We start from the raw sequence: 24,326 nt of genomic DNA on the forward strand, positions 1-24,326 counted from the left end.
TGTCAATCACTTGAGGGTCACAAACTCGGGACCAATGTAATAATGTTTCCAAAAGAGGGAACGGCAGATCTGGATTTAGGGTCTAAGAATTTATCTGGAGCAATGAAGGAGGCCATGTACCAAAGTTTGTTACGCAAGTCAAATATTTTTTTTTTTATTTGAACACAGTTATGAGAAACTGCTGCCCATCTAGTACGCACATTACACCGAAGCTGGGGATTATTGACTATATCTCTGATAGAAGTGAATAGGTTACCAACCGCATGACCCAAGTATATTTGGTGTAATGGACGATGGAGCGACGTATCGGTGGGATCTACGTCTGCGAGGTCTTTATTTCGAAAGGCATCGGTGCAATAATATCCTAAAAGCATTAAAAGAAGCCCTGATACTTGTTCATGCAAGAGATGAATAGTTGGAGCTTTTCTCTGAAATAATAAATTTACTTCATTAACGTGTGGCAAGACCGTATTTAAGAAATGATAATAGCACAATACAGATGGGTCATTCAAATTTGAGACTATGAGTTGTACAGAGAGCAGCCTTTCTTCAGTTTCTTTATATTGAAAATATATTGTTAATGCTGTCCACTCTTCTAATATTCTTTTAATTGCATCATGATACGACAGCCATCGAGTCAGCTGACACGGATGAAGCATCTTATGAGGTTTAACCCGTTCAACTCCGATGCCAAGATGTCTTGTCATTTGGTCAAATAAAACAAAAAATCATAATAAAACAACAAAATGTTTGATGATCAAACAGCACCAGAAAAATATGACGTCGTCAGTCCTCCTCCTCCTCGAGGAGGAGGAGGAGGAGGACTGACGACGTCATATTTTTCTGGTGCTGTTTGATCATCAAACATTTTGTTGTTTTATTATGATTTTTTGTTTTATTTGACCAAATGACAAGACATCTTGTCATCAGAGTTGAATGGGTTAAGGTTACAAAACTCTTGAAATTGCTTGAAATCACTTCGCCTTTTTGCGCTATGTGAGAAAAAAGAGTAAATATTTCGCAAAAGATCTTCACAGTGTCGTGGCAGTGTCTTGTCCGCCTCAGAAGAGCACAGATGAAGAGAATGGCATATACATTTCATGATGGTAATACCTGGAAAATTTGTAATTAAGCGACTACACAACGAATTATCAATACCCATGATATTTGACGCACCGTCTGCCGCGATTCCAATCAAATTAATTTGAAGAACATACATACATACATATACCAAGGCTTTTTCCCCCTTACAAGGGAGGTAGCCAAAAAGGGGAAGACATAAAAACACTCCCACCCATTTCATCCCCAAATACACTCCACACCCCTCCCACCCTCCCTCTCATCTGAGCACCTCCTGGATGACGGGTCATCCCTGCACCCTGCCCACCGCCCTGGGTCAGAAGCAGTGTCGCAAGACACAGCACATCCACAGCAAGGCCGCTTCATTTAATCGGCGACCCCGCCTCTCCGTCCCCCCTTGCATATAAGGAGAGGACGGGGAGAAAATCCCTTCGGGCTGCGTCAAAATTTATTTACTCACACATACTACCCCACCCCCCTGCCAATTCCTCCTCCTGCACTCACAACATCATCCATATACAACCATTCTCCACTCACCTCTGTCTTCCGTCCTCTCCCTTCCTTCCTCAACAGACATTCCCCTCTTCCCCAAAGCCCCCTTCACCCCATCCATCCACCTCATCCTAGGACGTCCCCTCATGTTCACTCCCTCCACATCTGCCTTCCATACCTCTTTTACTAGTCTTTCTTCACTCATTCTTTCCATGTGTCCAAACCATCCTAATATTCTTTCATCAACCCTATCTCCCAAATCCTTTTTCACCCCTGTTCTCCTCCTCATTTCTCACTCTATCCAGCCTAGTAACCCCCACCATACTTCTCAGACACCTCATCTCAAACACATTCAAACTCCTTCTCTCTTCTTCTCTTATGTTCCACGTTTCTGCCCCATACAGTGCTGTTGGCACAATCACTCCTTCATACAGTCTCCTCTTCGCATCCATTCCCAAATGTCTATTCCTCATTACACTCTTTAATCCACCAAGGCATTTACTCGCTTCTCTCAATCTACATTCTACCTCCACCTTTTCCTGCTACACTTGCACCCAAGTATCTAAAACTATCCACTTCCTCCAGTCGCTCTCCCTTAATGTTCACTTCCAGTCTACTGCCACCTTCACCCCTTGTACATCTCATCACCTTACTTGTACCTGAAGAACAGTTAATGTATTAGTTATCACTTCATACAAATTTTTACCAGTGGACCCTTCCAGGTTATCAACATACATATCAACAATGTCCAGCATTCTGGTTTGTATTGTATTTATTTCATAATCCATAAAACGTACCAATATTGCACATGATTTTTGTGTACTTATATCCGTGGTCTCATCAATAACAAGGGAAAATTTATTCGATCTTAGTTTATTTACAGTGTCTCCTTTCATGTTACGTCCTATGGATTTGACAATATCTGCAAACTTTGACCTTTTTAAAGAAAGAGCTTGCGCTATCTTAGAGTCTGGAAATATGGTTTTCAATAGGGGTATCATATGGTGTACCAACATAACTGCCAGGTTATGTTCGGCAACGAAACAGGCCAACATTATCATTGCAAATGCCACTCCGTTGTTAGCATAGTCGGGAGGGGGGGGGGAGTTGCCCCTCATCTTGGGTGTGTACCTCATCCTGAATCTTCAGCATATTTGAGACGTGATATTCTGTTCCCTTGTGTCTTTTAATAGATGTCACTTCAGCTCCCAGAGTTCTTTTGCATATGGTACACTGTGCTTTAGTCATCTCCCTCCACTCGTGACAACCAGGGTTGATAGTTAGCATCCGACAGCCAAACCTCACGACACCTCTTTGTAGGCGCCATATAATTATGTAGTGCAAAAAAATCTGGAAATGCGCGAATCGAGCTAAATAACTCATTTACAAATCTTCTGGAACCCTAAAGTTCATAATAAACGAATATATACTTTAGAAATAAATACACTTCAGCTAGTGTAGCGAGGTCCTCATTAAGTAATAGTATGAAATAAATTTTGATTGTATACACACACACACACACATATATATATATATATATAGATGCACTGCCTTTGTAATCCTAATAGAAATCAGAGTAAAGAAAATCACGAACCATTCTAATCTAATTTAAAACTGATTATGTTACAAGGACAATTGTAAATTAGGCCTAAGTGTACCAGATATTTATGCTTTAACCCATAACCATAATTCTATCTATATACAAAAGGCTTTTTCCCCCTTAACAGGGAGGTAGCCAAGCCAAAAGGCATAAACCCACTCCCACCCATCATCCCTTCCACCCTCACATCTTAGCTCCTCGTGGATGACGGGTCATCCCTGCATTCTGCCCACCACCCTGTGTCAGAAACAATGCAGTAGGACACAGCACATCCACAGCAAGTCCGCTTCACTTAATTGGCGACCCCCCCTCTCCGTCCCCTCACATAGAAAATGGAGGACGGAGAGAAGTCCCTTCTGGCTGTGCCAAAGTATCATTCACACTTTCCCACTCCCCAAACCCCCCCATCCACCCATCCCTTCCCTTTCTTTTCATCACAGTACCATCTATACACAGCCCTTCTCCACTCATCCTTATCTTCTGCCACCTCCCTTCCCTGCTCCACAGACATCCCCCTCTTGCTCAACACCCCTGTCACCCCATCCATCCATCTCATCCTCGGTTGTCCTCTCAAATTCACTCCCTCCATCTCTGCCTTTCATACCCCTTTCACCAGTCTTCCTTCATCCATTCTTTCCATGTGTCCAAACCATCCTAATAGTCTTTCATCAGCCTCTCAGCCAACTCCTTTTCCACCCCAGCTCTCCTTCTCACTTCCTCGTTTCTCACTCTATCCAGCCTTGTAACCCTCACCATACTTCTCAGACATTTCATCTCAAACACATTTAAACTCTTCCTCTCTTAAATTCCATGTCTCTGCCCCACACAGCACTGTCGGCACAATCACCCTTCATACAATCTCCTCTTTGCATTAATTCCCAGATGTCTATTTCTCATTACTTTTTTAAATCCCCCAAGGCATTTATTTGCTTCTCTCAATCTACAACTTACCTCTACCTCTACTCCTCCCTTTGCAGCCACATATGACCCCAAGGACCTAAAACTATCCACTTCCTCCACATTCTCCCCTTTAAGACTTACTTCCGACTCTCCACCATCCTCTCCTCTTGTACACCTCATCACCTTATTTTTACCCACATTCACCTTCAACTTTCTCCTATCACACACCCTCCCAAACTCAGACACTAACTCTCCCAATGCCTCCTCTGACCCTGCCACAAGTGCAGTGTCATCAGCAAACAGCAACTGACTTACCTCACACTTTTCTCCATTTTCCGCAACCAACTCCAGTCCCCTGCCCATTACTCTTGCATAGAGTACATTGTTTGGATTTGTCTCAAATGTTATTCCACTTGCCAGCATCAACGAAGAAGTCTTGCGTGTGCTGGACCGGTCTGCAGTTCGGGGCTAGGAGCTAAATCTAATCTCTGCTGAGCCTGAGTTGTTATTGTTACTACTATTATTATTACTATCATATCATTATTGTTATTATTATCTATGCACAAGAGGACTCCATAAAATCATGATAATGAACTAGCCCGCTAAGTGATAAGTCAAACATGTCTATATATACATATCTTTATTTGTGAAACATACATATCAACAATTATAAACAAAACTATTTTCCAGCGTAAAAAGAAGGCAAGCATAGAAAATGCACAATCACCGTGCTCCTGGTCATCCAAATAAACAGCAAACCCATCTATAACCTCCATGAGGTACCTCTTCCATGAACTTAATTACAACAAAGACACCAATTAGGTATTCTCGCTAGCATGCTACTTGGTTCAAGTAGAGACGAATTCGGTCACGATCTTTTGTTTTTTAAGTTTCTAAATCTCAAAATGCTTTTGTGTCAGAGTAACAAGCTAAATGACGAACAAAGAAGTTAAGCCTATACAGTACTATACGAATGTTTGACACATTGTTGAGGTGTTCTTACGGAAATCTAGAATATTGTAACCGAAATATTTTCTAGTTAGATGAAATAGCAAAACCACCATCTTTAAGGATTACCTCGCTTCCTTCCAGTATGGGTCAACGTGCGACAAATAAGGTTAATTTCTACTGTGGCTACCCATATGTTGTTTGAGATTATTCTTTCGTGAGAAAGCTGCATCACAAAGGTCACACTTGAAAGGCTCTTCTCCAGTATGGGTCATCACGTGACGTTTGAGACCACTCTTTTGTGAGAAAGCTGCATCGCAAAGGTCACATTTGAAAGGCTTCTCTCCAGTGTGGGTCATCATGTGACGTTGGAGATCAGTCTTCCCTGAGAAAGCCGTATCGCACAGGTCACACTTGAAAGGCTTTTCTCCAGTGTGGGTCATCATGTGAGATTTGAGATTACCCTTTCGTGAGAAAGCTGCATCGCACATTTCACATTGGAAAGGTTTTTCTCTAGTGTGGGTCATCACCTGATATTTGAGAGCACTCTTTGTTGGGTGAGCTGCATTGCAAAAGTCACACTTGAAGGGCTTCTCTCCAGTGTGGGTCATCATGTGATATTTGAGAGAACATTTTGTGGAAAAAGCTTCATCACAAAGGTCACACTTGAAGGGCTTTTCTCCAGTGTGGGTCATTATGTGAGATTTGAGGGTACCCTTTCGTGAGAAAGCTGCATTGCACTGGTCACACTTGAAAGGTTTCTCTCCTGTGTGGGTCATCACGTGATCCTTAAGAGAACTCTTACCTGAGAAAGCTGCATGGCAAAGGTCACACTTGAAGGGCTTCTCTCCAGAGTGGGTCACTACGTGTTGTTTGAGACTATTCTTTAGTGAGAAAGCTTTATCACAAAGGTCACACTTGAAAGGCTTCTCTCCCGTGTGGGTCATGATGTGATATTTGAGATCACCCTTTTGTGAGAAAGCTTTATCACAAAGGTCACACTTGAAGGGCTTCTCTCCAGAGTGGGTCACTACGTGTCGTTTGAGAGTACCAATCTGTGAGAAAGCTTTATCACAAAGGTCACACTTGAAAGGCTTCTCTCCCGTGTGGGTCATGATGTGATATTTGAGGATACTCTTTCCCGAGAAAGCTGCATCGCAAAGGTCACACTTGAAAGGCTTTTCTCCAGTGTGGGTCATCATGTGATATTTAAGATCACTTTTTCTTGAGAAAGCTGCATCGCACAGGTCACACTTGAAAGGCTTCTCTCCAGTGTGGGTCATCATGTGAGATTTGAGAACACCCTTTCTTGAGAAAGCTGCATCGCACAGGTCACATTGGAAAGCTTTCTCTCCTGTGTGGGTCATCACGTGAACCTTAAGAGCTCTCTTAAGTGAGAAAGCTGCATCGCAAAGGTCACACTTGAAGGGCTTCTCTCCAGAGTGGGTCACTACGTGTTGTTTGAGATGACCCTTTTGTGAGAAAGCTTTGTCACAAAGGTCACACTTGAAAGGCTTCTCTCCAGTGTGGGTCATCATGTGAGGTTTGAGGTTACTCTTTTGTGAGAAAGCTGCATTGCACAGGTCACACTTGAAAGGCTTTTCTCCAGTGTGGGTCATCATGTGAGATTTGAGACTACTCGTTCCTGAGAAAGCTGCATCGCAAAGGTCACATTGGAAAGGTTTCTCTCCTGTGTGGGTCATCATGTGAGATTTGAGAGTACTCTTTCCTGAGAAAGCTGTATCGCAAAGGTCACACTTGAAGGGCTTCTCTCCAGAGTGGGTCACTATGTGTCGTTTGAGAGTACCCATCTGTGAGAAAGCTTTATCACAAAGGTCACACTTGAAGGGCTTCTCTCCAGAGTGGGTCACTACATGTCCTTTGAGAGTACTCATCTGTGAGAAAGCTTTATCACAAAGGTCACACTTGAAGGGCTTCTCTCCAGTGTGGGTCATCATGTGAGATTTGAGGTTCTTCTTTTGTGAGAAAGCTGCATCGCACAGGTCACACTTGAAGGGCTTCTCTCCAGTGTGGGTCATCATGTGAGATTTGAGATCACCCTTTTGTGAGAAAGCTTTGTCACAAAGGTCACACTTGAAGGCCTTCTCTCCAGAGTGGGTCACTACGTGCCGTTTGAGATGACCCATCTGTGAGAAAGCTTTATCACAAAGGTCACACTTGAAGGGCTTCTCTCCAGAGTGGGTCACAACGTGTCGTTTGAGATGACCCATACATGAGAAAGCTTTATCACAAAGGTCACACTTGAAAGGGTTCTCCCCTGTGTGGGACATCATGTGGTATCTGAGAGAACGTTTTGTGGAAAAAGCTGCATTGCACAGGTCACACTTGAAAGGCTTCTCTCCTGGGTGGGCCCTGATGTGACATTTGAGATCACCCTTCTTTTGTGAGAAAGTTGCTTCACAAATGTCACATTAGAAAGGCTTCTCTCCTCTGTCTGTCATGGTGTGATATTTGAAATTACACTTTTTTGAGAAAGCTGCATCACACTGGTCACATTGGACAGGCTATTCTCCATTGTGGGTCATTGTGTGAGATTTGAGACTACATTTTTGTATGAAAGCTGCAATGCAGGGGTCACACTTGAAAGGCTTTTCTCTAGCGTGGGTCATCATGTGTTGATTGAGATCATACCTTTGTGCGAAAGCTGCATCACACAGGTCACATTTGAAAGTTTTGTCTTCTCCAGTGTGGGACGTCACTTGTTATTCAAGAACACTAATTCATGAGAAATCTGCATCAGGCAAGATACTGGAAAAGTTTCTCTCCAGTGTGAATCATATCATGATATTAAAGACAACTCATGAGACAGGTAAGTCACAGACGCCACACGGGATTCTCTTTGTTACATGACAAATTGAAGGAATCTTTGGATAGCCTTTTCCAATGAAATGATGATATTTACCCTCGACCTGAAAGAAAATATATGATAAGTTTGACATCTAACTTTTTAAGGAACACAAGCATATACAAATACAGTGTGGCATTAACCAAAATACAGTAGGGGAAGGGAAGAAACAACTCGTATCATAGAAGAAATTTAAAGGAATAAGAAAGAAATAGAAGGTTGAGCAAATAACACTGATGTTGTTGAATAAATACTACAAAGAGATAGAGGACACTAGAAAGGTATTGGTGTACAATGTGTGATACAATAACATAGAAATAAGTAATCTATGTCAATTTTTCATTTAGGATCACTACACACACACAACAACAACAACAACAACAACAACGAAGGATGTCATAAATCAACATTTGAGATTCATGAGAATCTGCTATTCATTTTTACAGCAATCTTTTTTTTTCAGTGAACCCCCAATCCCCTAACATCAGGGTTGGAGGGGCAAAGTAGCATGCAGTTGATACTTTAGGGTCTATATGGGCCATCCCTACGGACCAGAGCCACACATCATTCGGTCTGTCTGTGATACAGGAAAACTCTGTTCATAGGGATATGATGACACTTTTATACTACGACTGTCCCTCCGTTACGCTGCCCCCCCCCCAACACCTTGTTACTGTCCTGTACAATTTTTCTGAATATCCATTTCCTTTTTTCGCCTACCCTCTGGTGGAGGAAGAGAATGCTACCACCAAGTCTTTCCACTCGAATCATAAAAGGCAACAAAAAACGGGACGGGGGATAGGATTAGGAGTCCTACTACCTGTAGCCCCAATAGGGGTCATTCCTAAAAAAAAGTAAAGGCATACGAGGGTCTGGGAGTTTTCCAACCAGTATCCTAAAGTTTGGGTCTTTTAATGTGCATGGATGTGGTACAGATGATAGTAAAAGGGAAGAGATAGGCAGTATGTTTGTGAGAAGATGGATGTGCTGGCTTTGAGTAAAACTAAAATGACAGGAAGGGGCGAGTGTGAGTTTGGGAGTGTAGCTGGGAGGTACTCAGGTGTCAAGAGTGGACAAGAGAGAGAAGGGGTGGCTATACTAGCAAGTGAAGAGATAAGTAAGCATGTTGTGGAGTGGAAGGAGGTTTCATCAAGGATGATGTGGATGAAGGTGAAGCTGGGAAGGTAGATGTAGGTTTTTGTAAGTGCGTATGGGCCTGGTAGTGAGAAGAGCATAGAGGAAAGAGGCTTTTTGGGTAGATATAAATGAGTGCATAGAGGGATTAGGGAAAAATGTCAATGTAGTTGTATTGGGAGACATTAATGCTACGGTAGGAAATGAACCAATAGACAGAGTGATTGGGAAATATGGAGTTCCAGGTAAATATCATAGTGGAGAATTGATGGTGATGTGTCTTGAGAATTGATAATAGCAAATACAGTGTTTAGGAAGAAAGTCAAGCATAAGTACACATGGGAGAGGGTGGTGGATGGAAGGCTGGCAGATAGAGCATTAATGGACTATATAGTGGTGACCAGGAGTGTGGTAGGAAGAGTTAAGGATGTACATGTCCTGAGGGAAGAGAGTGGGGGAATATCAGATCATTTTCTGGTGGAAGGTAAATTGAGAGTGGAGAATAGGTGGAGAAAGAGGAAAAGGGCAGAAGGTAGGGAGGTACTTGGAGTGAACTGCCTAAATGAAAGAAAAGAAGGAGTATGAGAAGAAGCTGAGAGAGGAATGGGAGGGAGTAAAGGATAGAGTAGAACTAGGAGTGGAGGAGGAATGGGGATGGTTCAAGGAGGGAGTCATAAGGTGTGCAAAGATGGTGTGTGGAACAAGGAGGGCGGGAGGAAATAGAAGGAAGGGTAGTGAGTGGTGGGATGAGGAAGCAAAGAAGGGTGTAAAAGAGAAGAAACAGGCATTCATAGATTGGCTACAAATTAGGACGAGGGGATTGTATGAGAGGTATAAAGTAAAGAGAAGGGAAGTTAAGCATAATAAAAGAAAGCAAAGAGGAGAGTAGATGTGAAATGGGGTAAGAGTAAGATAGAAAATTTTGAAAGCAATAAAAAGATGTTTTGGAAGGAAATTAAAAGAGGAAGAGGAGGCGAATCAAGTAGAGAAGAAAAGGTAAGAGGTGCAGATGGAGAGATGATAATGGAAGAGAAGGCAGTATGAGGAAGGTGGGCAGAGTATTTTAGGGAGTTGCTAAATGCGAAGAATAGGGAGGGAAGGGTAGTTGCGGTGGGAAGCGGTAAGAAAATGAGAGTGATGAGTGAGGAAAATGAAGGAGAAATAGGGAAGGATGAAGTGAAAGCAGCTGTTAAGATGATGAGAGCAGGTAAGGCACCTGGGTTGGATGGATGTTATACAGAATGTCTGAAGAAAGGAGGTACAGTTATAGTGGACTGGCTGGTGAGGTTATCTAATGTTTAAGAGAGGGTAGAGTGCCTGTATTGTTCCACTTTACAAGGGATATGGGGACAAGTGCGGGTGTAGTAGTTTCAGAGGGATCAGCTTGTTGAGTGTAATTGGGAAGGCTTATGGAAGGGTCTTGATTGAGAGGATTAGGAGAGGAACAGAGGGAGTAATTGGTGAGGAACAGTGTGGGTTTAGGACAGGTAGGGGTTGTGCAGATCAGATTTTTGTGGTAAGACATATATGTAAGAAAACAATAGGAAAAGGTAAGGATGTTTTTTGCACTTTTATGGATCTGGAAAAGTCTTACGACAGGGTAGACACAATGGCGGCGCCAGGGGGAGCTTGGGGGGGTGCTTTAGCCCCCCCCAAAAAAGTGGCTAGCCCCCCATTAGCCCCCCCCCAACTGAAATGAGCAAACTGAAAATTTAAAACGCTCATTGAAATAATTTTATTAAGTGGAATTTTTAATTGCCAGGATTTGTCAGCCATCAGTGCTAGCCCAACCATTAACCCCCTCCTCTTCTGAAATGAGGATAATATATGTGTATTATCATAGTACTATTAGCCCCCCTAAAAATTTGCTCAGCCCCCCCTTAGCCTCCCCAACTAAAAATTCCTGGCGCCGCCGCTGGGTAGACAGGAAGGCCCTGTGGGAGGTACTGTAGATATATGGGATAGGAGGAAAGCTGTTAAGAGCAGTCAAGAGTTTTTATGACAGTAGTAGAGCTTGTGTTAGGATTAGAAATGGAGCGATTGAATGGTTTGAGGTATAGGTGGGATTTCCTCAGGGATGTGTTATGTCACCCTGGCTGTTCAATCTTTACATGGATGGGGTGGTGCAAGAGGTGCATGCAAGGGTAGTGGGTCAGGGGTTGGAGATGGTTAAAGAAAATGGAGAAAAGTGGGAGATGAGCCATTTGTTGTTTGCTGACGACACTGTGCTTGTGGCAGGATCAGAGGAGGGATTGAGGAAGTTAGTGACAGAGTTTGAGAAGGTGTGTGAGAGAAGGAAGCTGAAATTAAATGTGGGCAAAAGTAAGGTGACGAGATGTACAAGGGGAGAGAGTGACAGCAGGCTGGAAGTGAGAATTAAGGGTGAGAGACTGGAAGAAGTGGATAGTTTAAGATACCTGGGTGCAAATGTGGAAGGAAAGGGAGGAGTGGGGGTGGAGGTAGAATGTAGATTGAGAGAAGTGAGTAAATGCCTTGGTGGATTAAAAAGTATAATGAGAAATAGATGTCTGGGAATGGATGCTAAGAGGAGGTTATATGAAGGAGTGATTGTGCCAACAGCACTGTACAGAGCAGAAACATGGAACATAAGAGAGGAAGTGAGAAGGAGCTTGAATGTGTTTGAGATGAAATGTCTGAGAAGTATGATAGGGGTTACTAGGCTAGATAGAGTGAGAAATGAGGTGGTGAGGAGAACAGGGGTGGAAAGGAAGCTGGGAGGTAGGGTTGATGAAAGAGTATTAGGATGGTTTGGACACTTGGAAAGAATGAGTGAAGAAAGATTAGTAAAAGAAGTGTGGAAGGCAGAGGTGGAAGGAGTGAATATGAAAGGGCATCCTAGGATGAGAAGGATGGATGGGGTGAAAGGGGCATTACAAAAGAGAAGAATGTCTGTGGAGGAAGGATGGGAGAGGATAGAAGATAGGGGTGAATGGAGAAGGGTTGTGTGTGGATGATGCTGTGATGCATGAGGGGGAGTGGGTGGGGGATGGGGGGTGAGGAAGTATGTATGAGAAAAAATTTGACGCAGCCCGAAGGGATTTCTCCCCGTCTTCTCCTTTTCTGCATGAGGGGACGGAGAGAGGGGGTTGCCGAATTTATGAAGCAGCCTTGCTATGGATGTGCTGTGTCTTGCGACACTGCTTCTGATCCAGGGCAGTGGACAGGATGCAGGGATGACCCGTCATCCAGGAGGTGCCAAAATGAGAGGGAGGGTGGAGGGGAGTGGAATATATAGGAAATGGAATGGGTGGGAGTGGTTTCTATGCATTTTTCTTTTTGGCTACCCTCCATGTAAGGGGGAAAAGCCTTTGTTATATGTATGTATGTACCACCAGAAGCTTATAGATAAAAATACAAATTGTTGATTTTTTCATATCTCTGTGTGAGAAGTAAATTACTTGTAATCAATGTATCCTAACCTGTCTCTACCTACACTTAGGATATGTTGGATTCACCGCTCCCTTCCATCAAATACTAAAACGAGGCGAACAATTGGGATTATTCTTATTCAGTAAAAACATCCAGTACAAATGAGTTCTAAGTAACTTGTGTGAATCTATGTGCCTTGCAGCAATCTTACGCATAAATCAACAAAATATTTATGTTTTTAGGTTATACTATTTCGAGAACATTTTGATACAAAGTATATTACTTGCTAATATTTTAGAAGTATGATGAAAATATACAAATATATAGAGGCATTAACCAGAGTACAGCAAGTTTAGAGAACAAACAATTTGCACCAAAAAAGCTTAAAGGAAGAAGAAAATGGATGGTTGAAAAAATGATGAAATTATGTAACATAGAAACTGGTAAAGTGAAAATTAACAGAGAATTAAGAAGTCACTTACTTCTCTCAATCTACATTCTACCTCCAATTCCACTCCTCCCTTTCCCGCCACACTTGCACCCAAGTATGAGAATAATAATAATAAAATTAGATGATGAAGGATAAAATGACACAGATAACTGGAAATGAGAAATATTGGTAATATTTTCACAGAGGTGTACACCCACTCAACTATCAATGATATCAGAAATCAATGTTCGTTTGATCTTTGTTAACCCTTTATTGGTCTCCATTTGTCAGGGAACACCTCCCCTCCCCTACACACAGCCTGTGTGTAGGGGAGGGGACGTGTTCGCTGACAAATGGAGACCTGTGGGTCAAATTTGGCTTTGACCATGGGCGCAACACAGCAATAGAAAATTGATTATTAATTTTGTAAATTATAATGTATCTACGTAATATGCAATTTTGTGAGCGGAAATAAAAAACAAAAAAGATGCTAAAACAGATTTCGTAAGTAATGAAGTTGTGTCGGAGGAATGGTACGCCATGTTTGTTGATAGATGCCGATGTCAAAGAAATGAAAGGATGATAAATTCGTATAACCTGTGTTTAATAAATCATTACCTGCAAATTAAATATCATCCGGCTCATCCTCGTCATCATGAGGGACATTGGCGGGCTTTTCAACCACTCTCTCAGCTTGCAGCTTGAAGGAATGCATGTATCTCTGCTCCATAACATTCCTTCAAGAAAATGTACCTGGCGAAGTACTGTCGGTAGATCCGAGGGCATCAACTGACAGACGACAAGATGGCGTCCAGATCCTATGCTACCGACCTTGTTCATTAGCATTTTTGCTTGTAGCAAGGTATTTTTTATTTTCAGTTCTGCCCAAAAATTGCATATTACATTAATACATTTTAATTTACAAAAATCATAAATTTTCTATTGCTATATTGCACCCATGGTCAAAACGAAAAAAATACTGACCTGTGTCACAGGCCTGAAAATAAAACAAAAAATATGTTTATCATCTTTGAGTGAAAAAAAAAAAAAAATAATAATAATAATCCCTACATATATCTAGGTTAGGTTACACTCACCCCCTCCCCCCACCTCGGTTTCATCATCGACTAAAATAAGGCACACGGTGGGAATAGCTTGTTGTGTTATGGTTATTCGGGCACTTGAAATGAATTACAAATAAAATGTCATGAAAACTGGTTGGAACTAACATCAACCCAGACGATATCAACTCATGAACTGATAAAGAAAATAACCTGGTATTTATTTTAGAAGTGCACACCTACATGATATAGCAATTAACTAATAATTTTGTAAAATATAATAATACATCAATAAATACATGTACCCGATTATTCAGCCTATATATTTTTTCTTTATCCTACGAGTACACTAACCAAAAGCAAAGTCGAAAAATGTTAAAGGGTGCACTCATGTGCACGCAAAGAAAAAAAAAAAAAAAAGCCTCATTACCACACAATAAATATATGTACAAAATTGACGAGTGTCCATAATAACACTTACTTGTTACCTACACGACGGTTGTGCTTTCATTTCCTATGCCACTTGTTTGTATCGAATACTATGTAGACTTGTAGAGTGAATTTCTGAAATTGGATTTTTGTTTCGAGGAAGACGAAGTGGCAGCCCCGTAAGAAGATTGTAAACAAAAAGTGTACATAACAAACTCTGCACAATTAGCCATTTGTAATTCTCAAAATAATTTTTGTTAAATATTGTCGACAATTTTGCCTTATCTAAACATGTATAATGAGGAGAGGAAATATAACATTTTGCAAAATATACAAAATATACTCAGAAGTATTGATTTGTCAGATATATAATTTAATGAAGGCGATTTTTCAAGCGTACTGTGTATGTTACATACAACAAGCATTCGTATAGCATAAATAGAGAGCTGAAAGAATGTTGTATTAATGTTTACTCTTCAGAGAAGAACATAATGTCACAACTTTGGCGTTGTGACACACTGCCTAGAGCTTTCCATTTTCCGTCGTCTTCAGCCCCGTCGGCTATTACATTTCCTTTGCAGGAAGTCTTAAGGCCTCCAGTAACTACTTCTTAGTATTTGTGTTCACCCTTCTCCCCAGCAAACGTTGTGAAAGATTAGCGCTAATTGGATGCAGTGACCCAAAATCGGAATCATCACTGGCATTATAATGTTAAAATTGAAATATCTCAACTTCTCATGTAATTTAACTAATTCACCACATTACATTTTGTATCCTTGTACTTTGTGATTATGATTGATACATTGTACTTATGTATTACCATTTGATCGTGTTTCTCATTGTTTTGGTTGGAGGGTCCGCTGCGTTACCAACCAGCCCCCACCTGAGCACTTGCCATTTCTCGTCTAGGCTAGTTAGGACTTTGGCTCCCATCTACAGCTACCACCCTTCACCAATTTCCCAGTGTACGAGAATTCTCATGCCCCTCAACTATCCCCTCCTCCTTCCACTGTCCAGGGATTTCGGGGCACATAATAGCAGTCTATTTTTTGCATTTTACCCCTTTACTTGCCATCTAACGTGGTGGATAGGCTTCAGAATCGTAATGACTACAAAAGTTATGTCGATAGAGAGGAAATCTCTGCAGAGTCGCCCATATCGAATAGGTTTTACCAGAAAGATGAGACAAAGAGTAACACACACGTGGGTCGCAGGACCCACTGCTAACTGGAACGTCCCTGATGACAGACAGGGAAATTCCTCATAGATACGTCGGGGTACCGTCATAATGACGGCGTGGACAACTGGGCACCCTATAGACATTGTTATAGCCAACCGTGAATCAAATCACTTTCAAATCGCCCGCCTACTACTCACGGCCTCGAACAGGACTCGTAGCCATCATACGTATTCCCAACGTTCAAGTTCGAACCTTGCCATGAAACTATTGGCCCCGCCTTCCTCGGGTATATAAGGTGAAACCGGCTGTCCTCCCCCGCACACGGACTCCCACTCACACAACCCCAGGCCTCACTTACTTCTCGCTGTATATTGGTGCCTTGCTGTTCTGTTCGCAGGTATAGTATTATATACCATTACTTTTGTATATTTAGTATTGTTGTGCCCCTTTGTTATTTCTCTTGTATGTATTTATGTTAAATGTCCCTGTGTACTTTGAGTGTATGATCGTAAATGTTAAACAGTAAAGCTTTATTTTTATTTGTAAATATGGCTTATTTAATTTTCGTGCAGACTTCCATCTTACCTCCATCCTTACTTACATTCAGCCTCAAATAGAGCTTTCCTCGGAACGTACTTTTATCTACCTAAATTATCTATACGTTCCACTTTATTGTTGTGGGCTTGCTTCCCAACTGCAACTCGACTTACTCCTAGACTCGACTTATGTTCCACTCTTTACATTAACTCAGGTCAAACCAAGCAAACAACCCATGGCAACATATAAGACTCCACCGAATATAATGAATAAGGTGACACCAGAGAAATATCTCACCAGAAACCAGTTGGCAGGGGGGGGGGTTGAAATTACTGCCAAAATCCCTTCGTAGAAACCATGAATTACACAACCCAAGGAAAACCGGGCGGTCCTGTTGGATCTTCGTCTCCTAAAGGTCCAACCGCATTGCTTTGCGTTCTCACGGGCAGTGTGCCACCGAGTGTCAGTAAACACTGTCCAAATCTTGGATGTCGACCCCATCACTTACAGTTCCCTTCTCTCCGTAATTATTGGTTTAATTCTGTTAACCGTTCCTTTGAATAATTTTGTATTCTTTCTTCCCTTCAATTTCTTTTCATCATTGTCTTAATGTAAGTTAGTCACTCATTCGTAGGCCCCATGCCTAAGTTCATCCTTCTTAGTCAAGTTCTACTTAATATATGCTGCTCGTAGGATGTTTAAAAATTTGGAAACGTTTTCTTGATTTTCTTCGCTACTTCTACACTTTTTAGTATTAGGTACACTAGAGGACTCCCACTGGGATCCCCAATCCACTCATCAAGCCAACTCTGCTCCGACGTCACTACTTAATTCATCCAATAAATTTGACCGTTACAAATAAGTGGTTCCCTTTAGGGCGTGACTTTTCTCCCAATGCACCAATATATATTTTTTTTTCCTCCACCCTTCTCCAATCATACTGTTACACTGTTTCAAGCAATACTGGTTACGCAAACAATCTTGGTCACGAAGCGGAATGGTTTAGTGTTTACATTTCGTTACATAAGCGCCAATATCGATACCCTAGCTATGTTTACAAACTTAGACGGTGAGAAAATCAACTTAGCGCTCCTAGAGGTCGGACGTCTCTCCACTCCAGCTCTCCCGACAAACGCCCAGGAATCTTCGCCGGGCGGTGGTGAGGAGATATATCTCCTTTGCTGCTGCCGATCTGGCACAGGCCGACCTCTTCGTTGACGTCGGCAGGCGGGTTTACACCAAGACAAATACACATATTTCCCAAATCACGTAATTCTCTGTTTTCAGAGTAGTGCTTGGAAGAAAAGAGGCACACGCACACTTACTCGCTGGCTTAGCAGAGGCCCAACCCAACTCTTAATCAGAGCCCTCATCTAATCGCAGGCTGGTCGACGGAGAGGATGGGGACGCCTCTGTCCAACCGGCCCGCAACCTAATGCTGGCCTCTTCGCTGACGTTGGCGAGCGAGTTTACACTTCTGACATTTACACACAATTCCCAATCACGTAATCCTCTGCTTTCAGAGTTGTGGTTGGAAGGAGAGAGATAATACAACACCCGCCCGCCTGCCCCCCCCCCTCGCACCGCCACTGACTCAACTCTACAGAATCTCAAACTCAACCTGGGGAAAAGCAGGGAACTCAGGCCTTACCTGGGGCTTATCAGGAACGCGCTCTACACGCGGGAAGTGAACTCTACTCACTTCCCGTAAGATACATACACACACCTCTCACGAAAATAGCCACGACACACACACAAACATCTACACTTTTTCTTCGACTAAAATTCGCTTCCTTTCTAACTTTCTCTTCTACTACATCTCATTTCAGTTTACCTCCCACTAAAGATTTATCCGTTTTTCCACCTTTCTCTACTTCTACGCCTCCTACCATTTTCTAAACTTTTGGTGATCCTAATCCCGGCGTTGGCTCCGCCGTCCGAGTTCCCTGTCCACTTCTCCCGAGCCACGACCACCAACCCCTAATCGCTAGCTTAATCGCCCGGTGGACATTAGCCCTCTTTTATACACTACTATCTTTTCATTTTCTTACAGACATTCTTCCCCCCCCCAAAAAAAAAAAAAAAAAAAACGATCCCGCGCAAGCGGGTGGTCTTTTCTTGCAAGTCGCGACGGTGAGCGAGATTATGCCACCCCACAACTCCGTCGCAGCAATTGTTTTCAAAACATTTAACTCGTAAAATGAATTCCTCGCCACCTACCTACTTTTCTACAGCTTCATCTACCAGTCTCTTACATTGGACATTAAATATCTTTGAAGAAAATGAAGATATACACTTACAACGTAAGCACCCTCTCATAAGACCACGGCCTGGAGATTTTAATGGAAGAACTAGGCAGCAGCAAGCGGGACATCGTGGAACTTGAGCACTGAAGTTATGCTGAATATCTTGGCTTCTAGTGCTTCAGTACTGTCAGAATAATTCAAGAGTGTGACTGAGGAATAGGAAACAGATCTCTGACGATTCTTACATTTCTTTCATCTCCATAGCACTTGCATAGTACCTTGGGACAATCCTATTCACATAAGCTCTGGAAACAACTTTTCAGGACTTCCCAGCACTTAAGTATTCTTTCAATAACACATAATGCCTTGGATCACGCCTGAATACAGCTCAGGAAATAGCTTTTTAGGACTTCGCACCCCTGAAGTATTCAGTCAATAGCTGGCAAAAGAGCCATCTAGTCACAACATGACAGAACAGACTGCAGCTATCAACCTCCAAAGGTTCACAGAATTCCTTCAACTGTGCTGCTCTTTTAGCTCAGGTGCTGAAATAGCCATACACTGAGGTCCATATTCTCAGCATCAATTTCCATTTAGATATAGAGAATCTTGTTGCATTGTCCAAAATATGAGCCAGGCAGTCTGTAGCAAAAATCTTCTATTGAGCCACACACTTGCATTGTCAGCAGTGTATAAAGACATTTTATTCAGATCCATATCTGACGCCTCTAGTTTAGATAGTACCCTTAGATGATTCATTGTTATTGGTGTAAAAGTCACGTTACACATGGTGAGCTGTATTCTCAAAATCAAAATATCTCAGAAGTTTTGGAAATCACTTTGTTGCAAGCATCAGTTGCTATTGAAAAGGGAAAAGCACATTATTTGATGTACTCCACATGTGCTTGTATAGAATGAAGTATTATAATATTTTCATGCTGTTTTAGTTTTCTCACATGTTACACCTTTTATCATTGAGTCACCGTATATTTCTTTGTCAACTTTTACTACACAATATGGAGTTACATATAACTACAGTGTCCTGTTCAACTGAATTTTTTCCTATGCCATCAATATCAACATCAAAACAGCATAGTGTGTAAAATGCATGCAGATCCTCACTTCTACTTGTTAAGGATGACAAACTTTCATCACTTATATCTGTGTTCAGTTATAAAAGAAGTGTATTCATATTTTGTTTATAGAATTTACAATTTTTGTTATTACATTGCAGAAAATATTATATACATTTTAAATGTATAACTGTATGCATCATAGAGTTTAGTTTTTTGTTATTACCCAAAAATGTCATGTGTGGCGCTATCATTCAGTGGGAAAAAATACAAACATCACCCAGCAGCAGGTTGCGTTCATTACCACCTTTATTATAGCCTATATTAACCCATCAGGATGACTTCAGCTGCAACAGGTTATGGGCCCAGGCACAGGCTAGTGTTTGATGGAGATGGGGATAAATACGAGGTGTGGGAAGCGAAATTTCAAGGTTACCTGACTACCAAGAAACTAGACGGGGTCTTGACGAAGACATCACCGAGTGCAGACGAGAATAAGGAAGTATATGCCGAGCTGATTCAACTGCTGGATGATAGAAGTATAGCCCTTATTCATCGAGATGCAGTTGACAAAGGCAAGGAAGCGTTAGATATTTTAAGAAATTATTATCTGGGTGCAAGTAAACCGAGGGTGATTTCTCTGTACAAGAAGTTGACGACACTCAGATTAGCTGGTGATGAGGAGTTGATCGATTACATTATACGTGCAGAGGCAGCGGTAGCAGCACTCAAGAAAGCACGAGAAGATATAAGTGAGAGCATGCTTATTGCTATGGTGCTCAGTGGACTCCCTACAGCATATGACACTCATGAGCTATGAAGAATCAGGAAAGTTGAAAAGCTCACGCGAAGAAGAGAACGTGATGAATGCAAACAGTGACAGAGGCAGGCATGTGATAAAATGCTTTGAGTGTGGCAGGCCAGGCCACAAGGCCTATCAATGTCCCAGGTGAACTAGTGGTGACCAGAAGAAACCTAGCAAGTGGTGCAGTCTGTGCAGATCTGATACCCACAACACACACCAGTGCAGAAGGACGAATGCAACCACAGCACACACAGTGAACGGTGAGGGAGATGGAGCAACTGGAGGAGACAGCAGCAACGGAGACGGCACTCACAGCTTCGTATTCCAGACCAGCACTCAATCAACTAGATCTAAGGCAGGTACCAGCACATTGCTGGTAGACAGTGGTACATCACTGTACATTATGACTGATAAATCTAGGCTTATTAAGTTCAACAAAAACTTTGACAAGCAAGTGATGCAACTAGCAGATGGTAGCAAGCAAATTAGGACTGTGTTAGGCAGAGGTGATGCCAGTGTAGTGCTCAGTGATATTACTGGGAAGCCAAAAGAAATGATTATGAAAGATGCTTTATATATCCCATCATACAAGTTTGATATATTCTCTGTTCCAGCTGCCACAAGAAAAGGTGTATGTGTAAACTTTGAACCAAACCATGCAGAGCTCATGACATCAGATGGCTCTATACTCAACATGGAACGGCAGGGTAATCTGTATTTTATGAACAATGTTGGAAATAACCAGAAACAAAGAGTGGCATAAGGTACTTGGTCACTGTAATATGAAGGATGTTCGGAAGCTTGAGGGGGTAGTAGATGGTATGCACATTTCAGGTGACAGAGGGGATGCAAATTGTGAAACCTGCATTTTAGGCAAGATGAGCAAGTTTAGAAATAAGGAACCAGATGCAAGGGCTATAAAGAGTTTAGAACTAGTACATAGTAACATAACTGGCCCAATGAATGTAGTTGGTAGAGGTGGATTCAAATATGCTATAACATTTGTTGATGATTATTCTGGTACCTTTATGGTCTATTCATTGAAAGACAAGAGAGATGCATTATCAGCCACAGAAAGGTATTTGGCTGATACTGCTCCTTTGGGCTCAATCAAACATATGAGAACTGACAATGGTGGTGAGTATATATCCAAATAGTTTAGGTCTTTGATGGTGAAACACTAGATAAAGCAGGAGTGAGCACACAGCCCCTTATTCCCCACGTCAAAATGGCACAGCAGAACATTCATGGAGAACTCTGTGTGAAATGGCAAGATGTTTGTTACTGGAGGCTAATTTACCCAAGATGGTGTGGCCATATGCATTGAAAGCCTCTGCATACATAAGGAACTGGTGTTATAATTCAAGGATAGGGAAGACACCTGTAGAAGCAATGTCTGGGAGAAAACCTAACTTAAGTAACATGCACATATTTGGCACAATATGCTATGCATACATTCAGAATTGTAAGAAGTTGTAAAAAGGGGGTATTTGTGGTGTATGATGGGCAGAGCCCTGCTTATCTTGTGTATTTTCCTGACCAAGAGGGAGTAAGGAGAGTAAGATGTGTAAGATTTATGGATAAACATGTAGTAGAACTACCAAAGTCTATGAAAGTGATAGTGATGATGAAGTGACATGTCATCCCACATCACAAGTTCATCAGCCAGCAGTGAAGGACTCTGAACAGACAAGGAATGAGAGCAAAACTAACGAGCCAAACATTGAAAGGAAAAATCCTCCAAGAGTGAGGAACCCACCTAGGTATCTGAACGACTATGTCGTAGAGAAAGATGATGATGATTATGATTTAGCAGGGTACACCATCTATTATTGTCATAAGGTATGCGAGGTCCCAGGGACTTATTTAGAGGCTATGCAGTCCCCAGAGTCACACTTATGGCAAAAAGCAATGGAAGAGGAAATTGATGCCCTAACAGAAAATGACACTTTTGACCTGGTAATATTACCTGAAGGTAAATCAGTTGTAGGGGGCAAGTGGGTTTTTAATGTGAAAAATGACCCAGATAACGGTGACAGATACAAAGCCAGGTTCAAGATATAGACGTATCATGAAACATTTTCACCAACAGCCAGGCCTACTTCACTGAGAATGTTATTGCAATTAGCTGTACAAAGTGATTATTTAGTCCATCAGATGGATGTCAGCACTGCATATCTAAATGCAGATACTGACTGTGAGGTCTACCTTGAGCAACCAGAAGGATTTGTAAAAACTGATGAATATGGCAATAAGCTACTTTGTAAACTAAGGAAGTCTCTGTATGGCTTAAAACAGAGTGGCAGAAATTGGTACAATTTATTACATGGCAGTCTAACTGAGGAGGGATTTGTACAATCGCAAGCAGACCATTGTGTATATCAGAGGACAGATGAAAGAAACATCTACTGTATGGATTCTGTTTTGGGTTGATGATATAGTCATAGCTGCTAGTGATAATAAGGTGCTAAATTCTGTCAAGATGAGTATGAATAAGAGATTCAAAATGAAAGACTTGGGCAAACTGTCATGGTTCCTTGGCATTGACTTTGTATTTAACAACCGTTGTATAATGATGAATCAGAAGAGGTATTGTGAGAAAGTTCTAGAACGATTCAACATGTCAGACTGCAAACCGAAGTGTATCCCATGTGATCCTGGTATCTGTAAAACAATAGACTGTGAATCCTGCGTACTAGATAATCCTAAGCTCTATAGGAGAATAGTGGGTGGGTAGTCTAATTTATATCATGACTGCAACCAGACCTGACTTATTATGTTTTATGGTTACCAATTTATCACAGTACATGTCAAACCCAACTATAAATCATCTTGGTTTAGCTAAACATGTTTTAAGGTATGTTAAAGGAACACTTGACTATGGGTTGAAATTTGGTCAATCAGAAGCAGGATTGAAATTGACAGGTTACTGTGATTCTGACTGGGGATCTGCTGAGGACCACCGTAGTATTACTGGTTATTGTTTCAAAATGAGTACTCATGGTCCACTTACATCCTGGAAGTGCAAGAAACAGAGAGTAGTTACTCTTTCCACTTGTGAGGCAAAATATGTAGATCAGTCATGCTGTACAAGAATGTAATGTTTTAGCTCAGCTCTATGCAGATGTTACAGGATATCAGAGACACTATAATCCTGTTTGTAGATAACCAGGGTGCAATAGCCTTAGCTAAAAACCCAGTGTATCATCAAAGATCAAAGCATATAGACATCAGATATCATTTTATCAGAGGTCAGATCGAAAATGGATCTGTCAAACTAGTGTATGTACCCTCAGATGAAAATGTTGCAGATGTGTTTACTAAACCTCTCTCCAAGGGTACTTTGTGTAAGTTTAGCACAATCAGAGGGTGACTTCAGTTTAAGGGGGGGTGTTAAGGATGACAAACTTTCATCACTTATATCTGTGTGCAGTTATAAAAGAAGTGTATTCATATTTTGTTTATAGAATTTACCATTTTTTTTATTATAGTGCAGAAAATATTATATACATTTTAAATGTATAACTGTATGCATCCTAGACTTCAGTTTTTTTGTTAATACCCAAAAATGTCGTGTGTGGCACTGTCATTCGGAGGGAAAAATACAAACATCACCCAGCAGCAGGTTGTGTTCATCACCACCTTTATTAAAGCCTGTATTAACCCATCAGGATGACTTCAGCTGCAACACTACTTTTAGTAATAAATCCAAATTCTTTGCCACATTTATGGTTGTATGTAGTCTTCTTTTCAGCCTCTCTTTAAGGGTCTAACATAACACCGCTTAAATAAAGTCAACCCTTTTGGCAGATTGACAGTCTTTGAGACTCAGAGTCAGAGTCAAACAGGAGGCGGCTCCCACGAATGGGGAAGAGAGCAGAGAGTGCTGGCCCCTGACGGGGTAGAGCGATGCTGACAATCAAGCAGCGGCGGGTGGCTCCTCCCTTAAGATGAAGGGGAGAGTTGGTTCCTAATTGGGGCAGAGCATTACTGACAGAAATGGGCGATACCTGCGGCGGAAACTGGTCCTGTGCAGTGAGCAATGGGGACGAGTATAGACTTGTATGTCAAAATGAGTACTCATGGTCCACTTACATCCTGGAAGTGCAAGAAACAGAGAGTAGTTACTCTTTCCACTTGTGAGGCAAAATATGT

The 24,326-nt window shown here is 41.7% G+C and overlaps 1 protein-coding gene across 3 annotated transcripts; it reads right to left on the reverse strand.

The window, feature by feature from the left end:
* Window positions 1-4,719: 4,719 nt before the first annotated feature.
* Window positions 4,720-15,091, reverse strand: LOC143031610 (uncharacterized). 3 transcript variants are annotated; one of them, XM_076195691.1, is made up of 4 exons: window positions 14,383-15,091; window positions 13,459-13,721; window positions 12,893-12,944; window positions 4,720-7,950 (listed from the first exon to the last, which is right to left on the reverse strand). In XM_076195691.1, the coding sequence occupies exon 4, from the start codon at window positions 7,312-7,314 to the stop codon at window positions 5,191-5,193; it is 2,124 nt and encodes a 707-aa protein (XP_076051806.1). In that variant the 5' UTR covers window positions 7,315-7,950; window positions 12,893-12,944; window positions 13,459-13,721; window positions 14,383-15,091; the 3' UTR covers window positions 4,720-5,190. The 3 variants fall into 3 exon arrangements, with proteins under 3 accessions (XP_076051806.1, XP_076051804.1, XP_076051805.1); XM_076195689.1 differs by lacking the exon at window positions 12,893-12,944 and having other exon boundaries at window positions 14,383-15,090; XM_076195690.1 differs by lacking the exons at window positions 12,893-12,944; window positions 13,459-13,721 and having other exon boundaries at window positions 14,383-15,090.
* Window positions 15,092-24,326: the final 9,235 nt, after the last annotated feature.

Source organism: Oratosquilla oratoria, chromosome 12 (assembly GCF_046742065.1).
Source record: "Oratosquilla oratoria isolate Oo_2021 chromosome 12, ASM4674206v1, whole genome shotgun sequence".
Taxonomy (NCBI): Eukaryota; Metazoa; Arthropoda; class Malacostraca; order Stomatopoda; family Squillidae; genus Oratosquilla; species Oratosquilla oratoria.

Coding starts and splice junctions, on each gene's coding strand:
- LOC143031610 (XM_076195691.1), bottom strand. CDS start 7,314: ATGATGTCCCACACAGGGGAGAACCCTTTCAAGTGTGACCTTTGTGAT.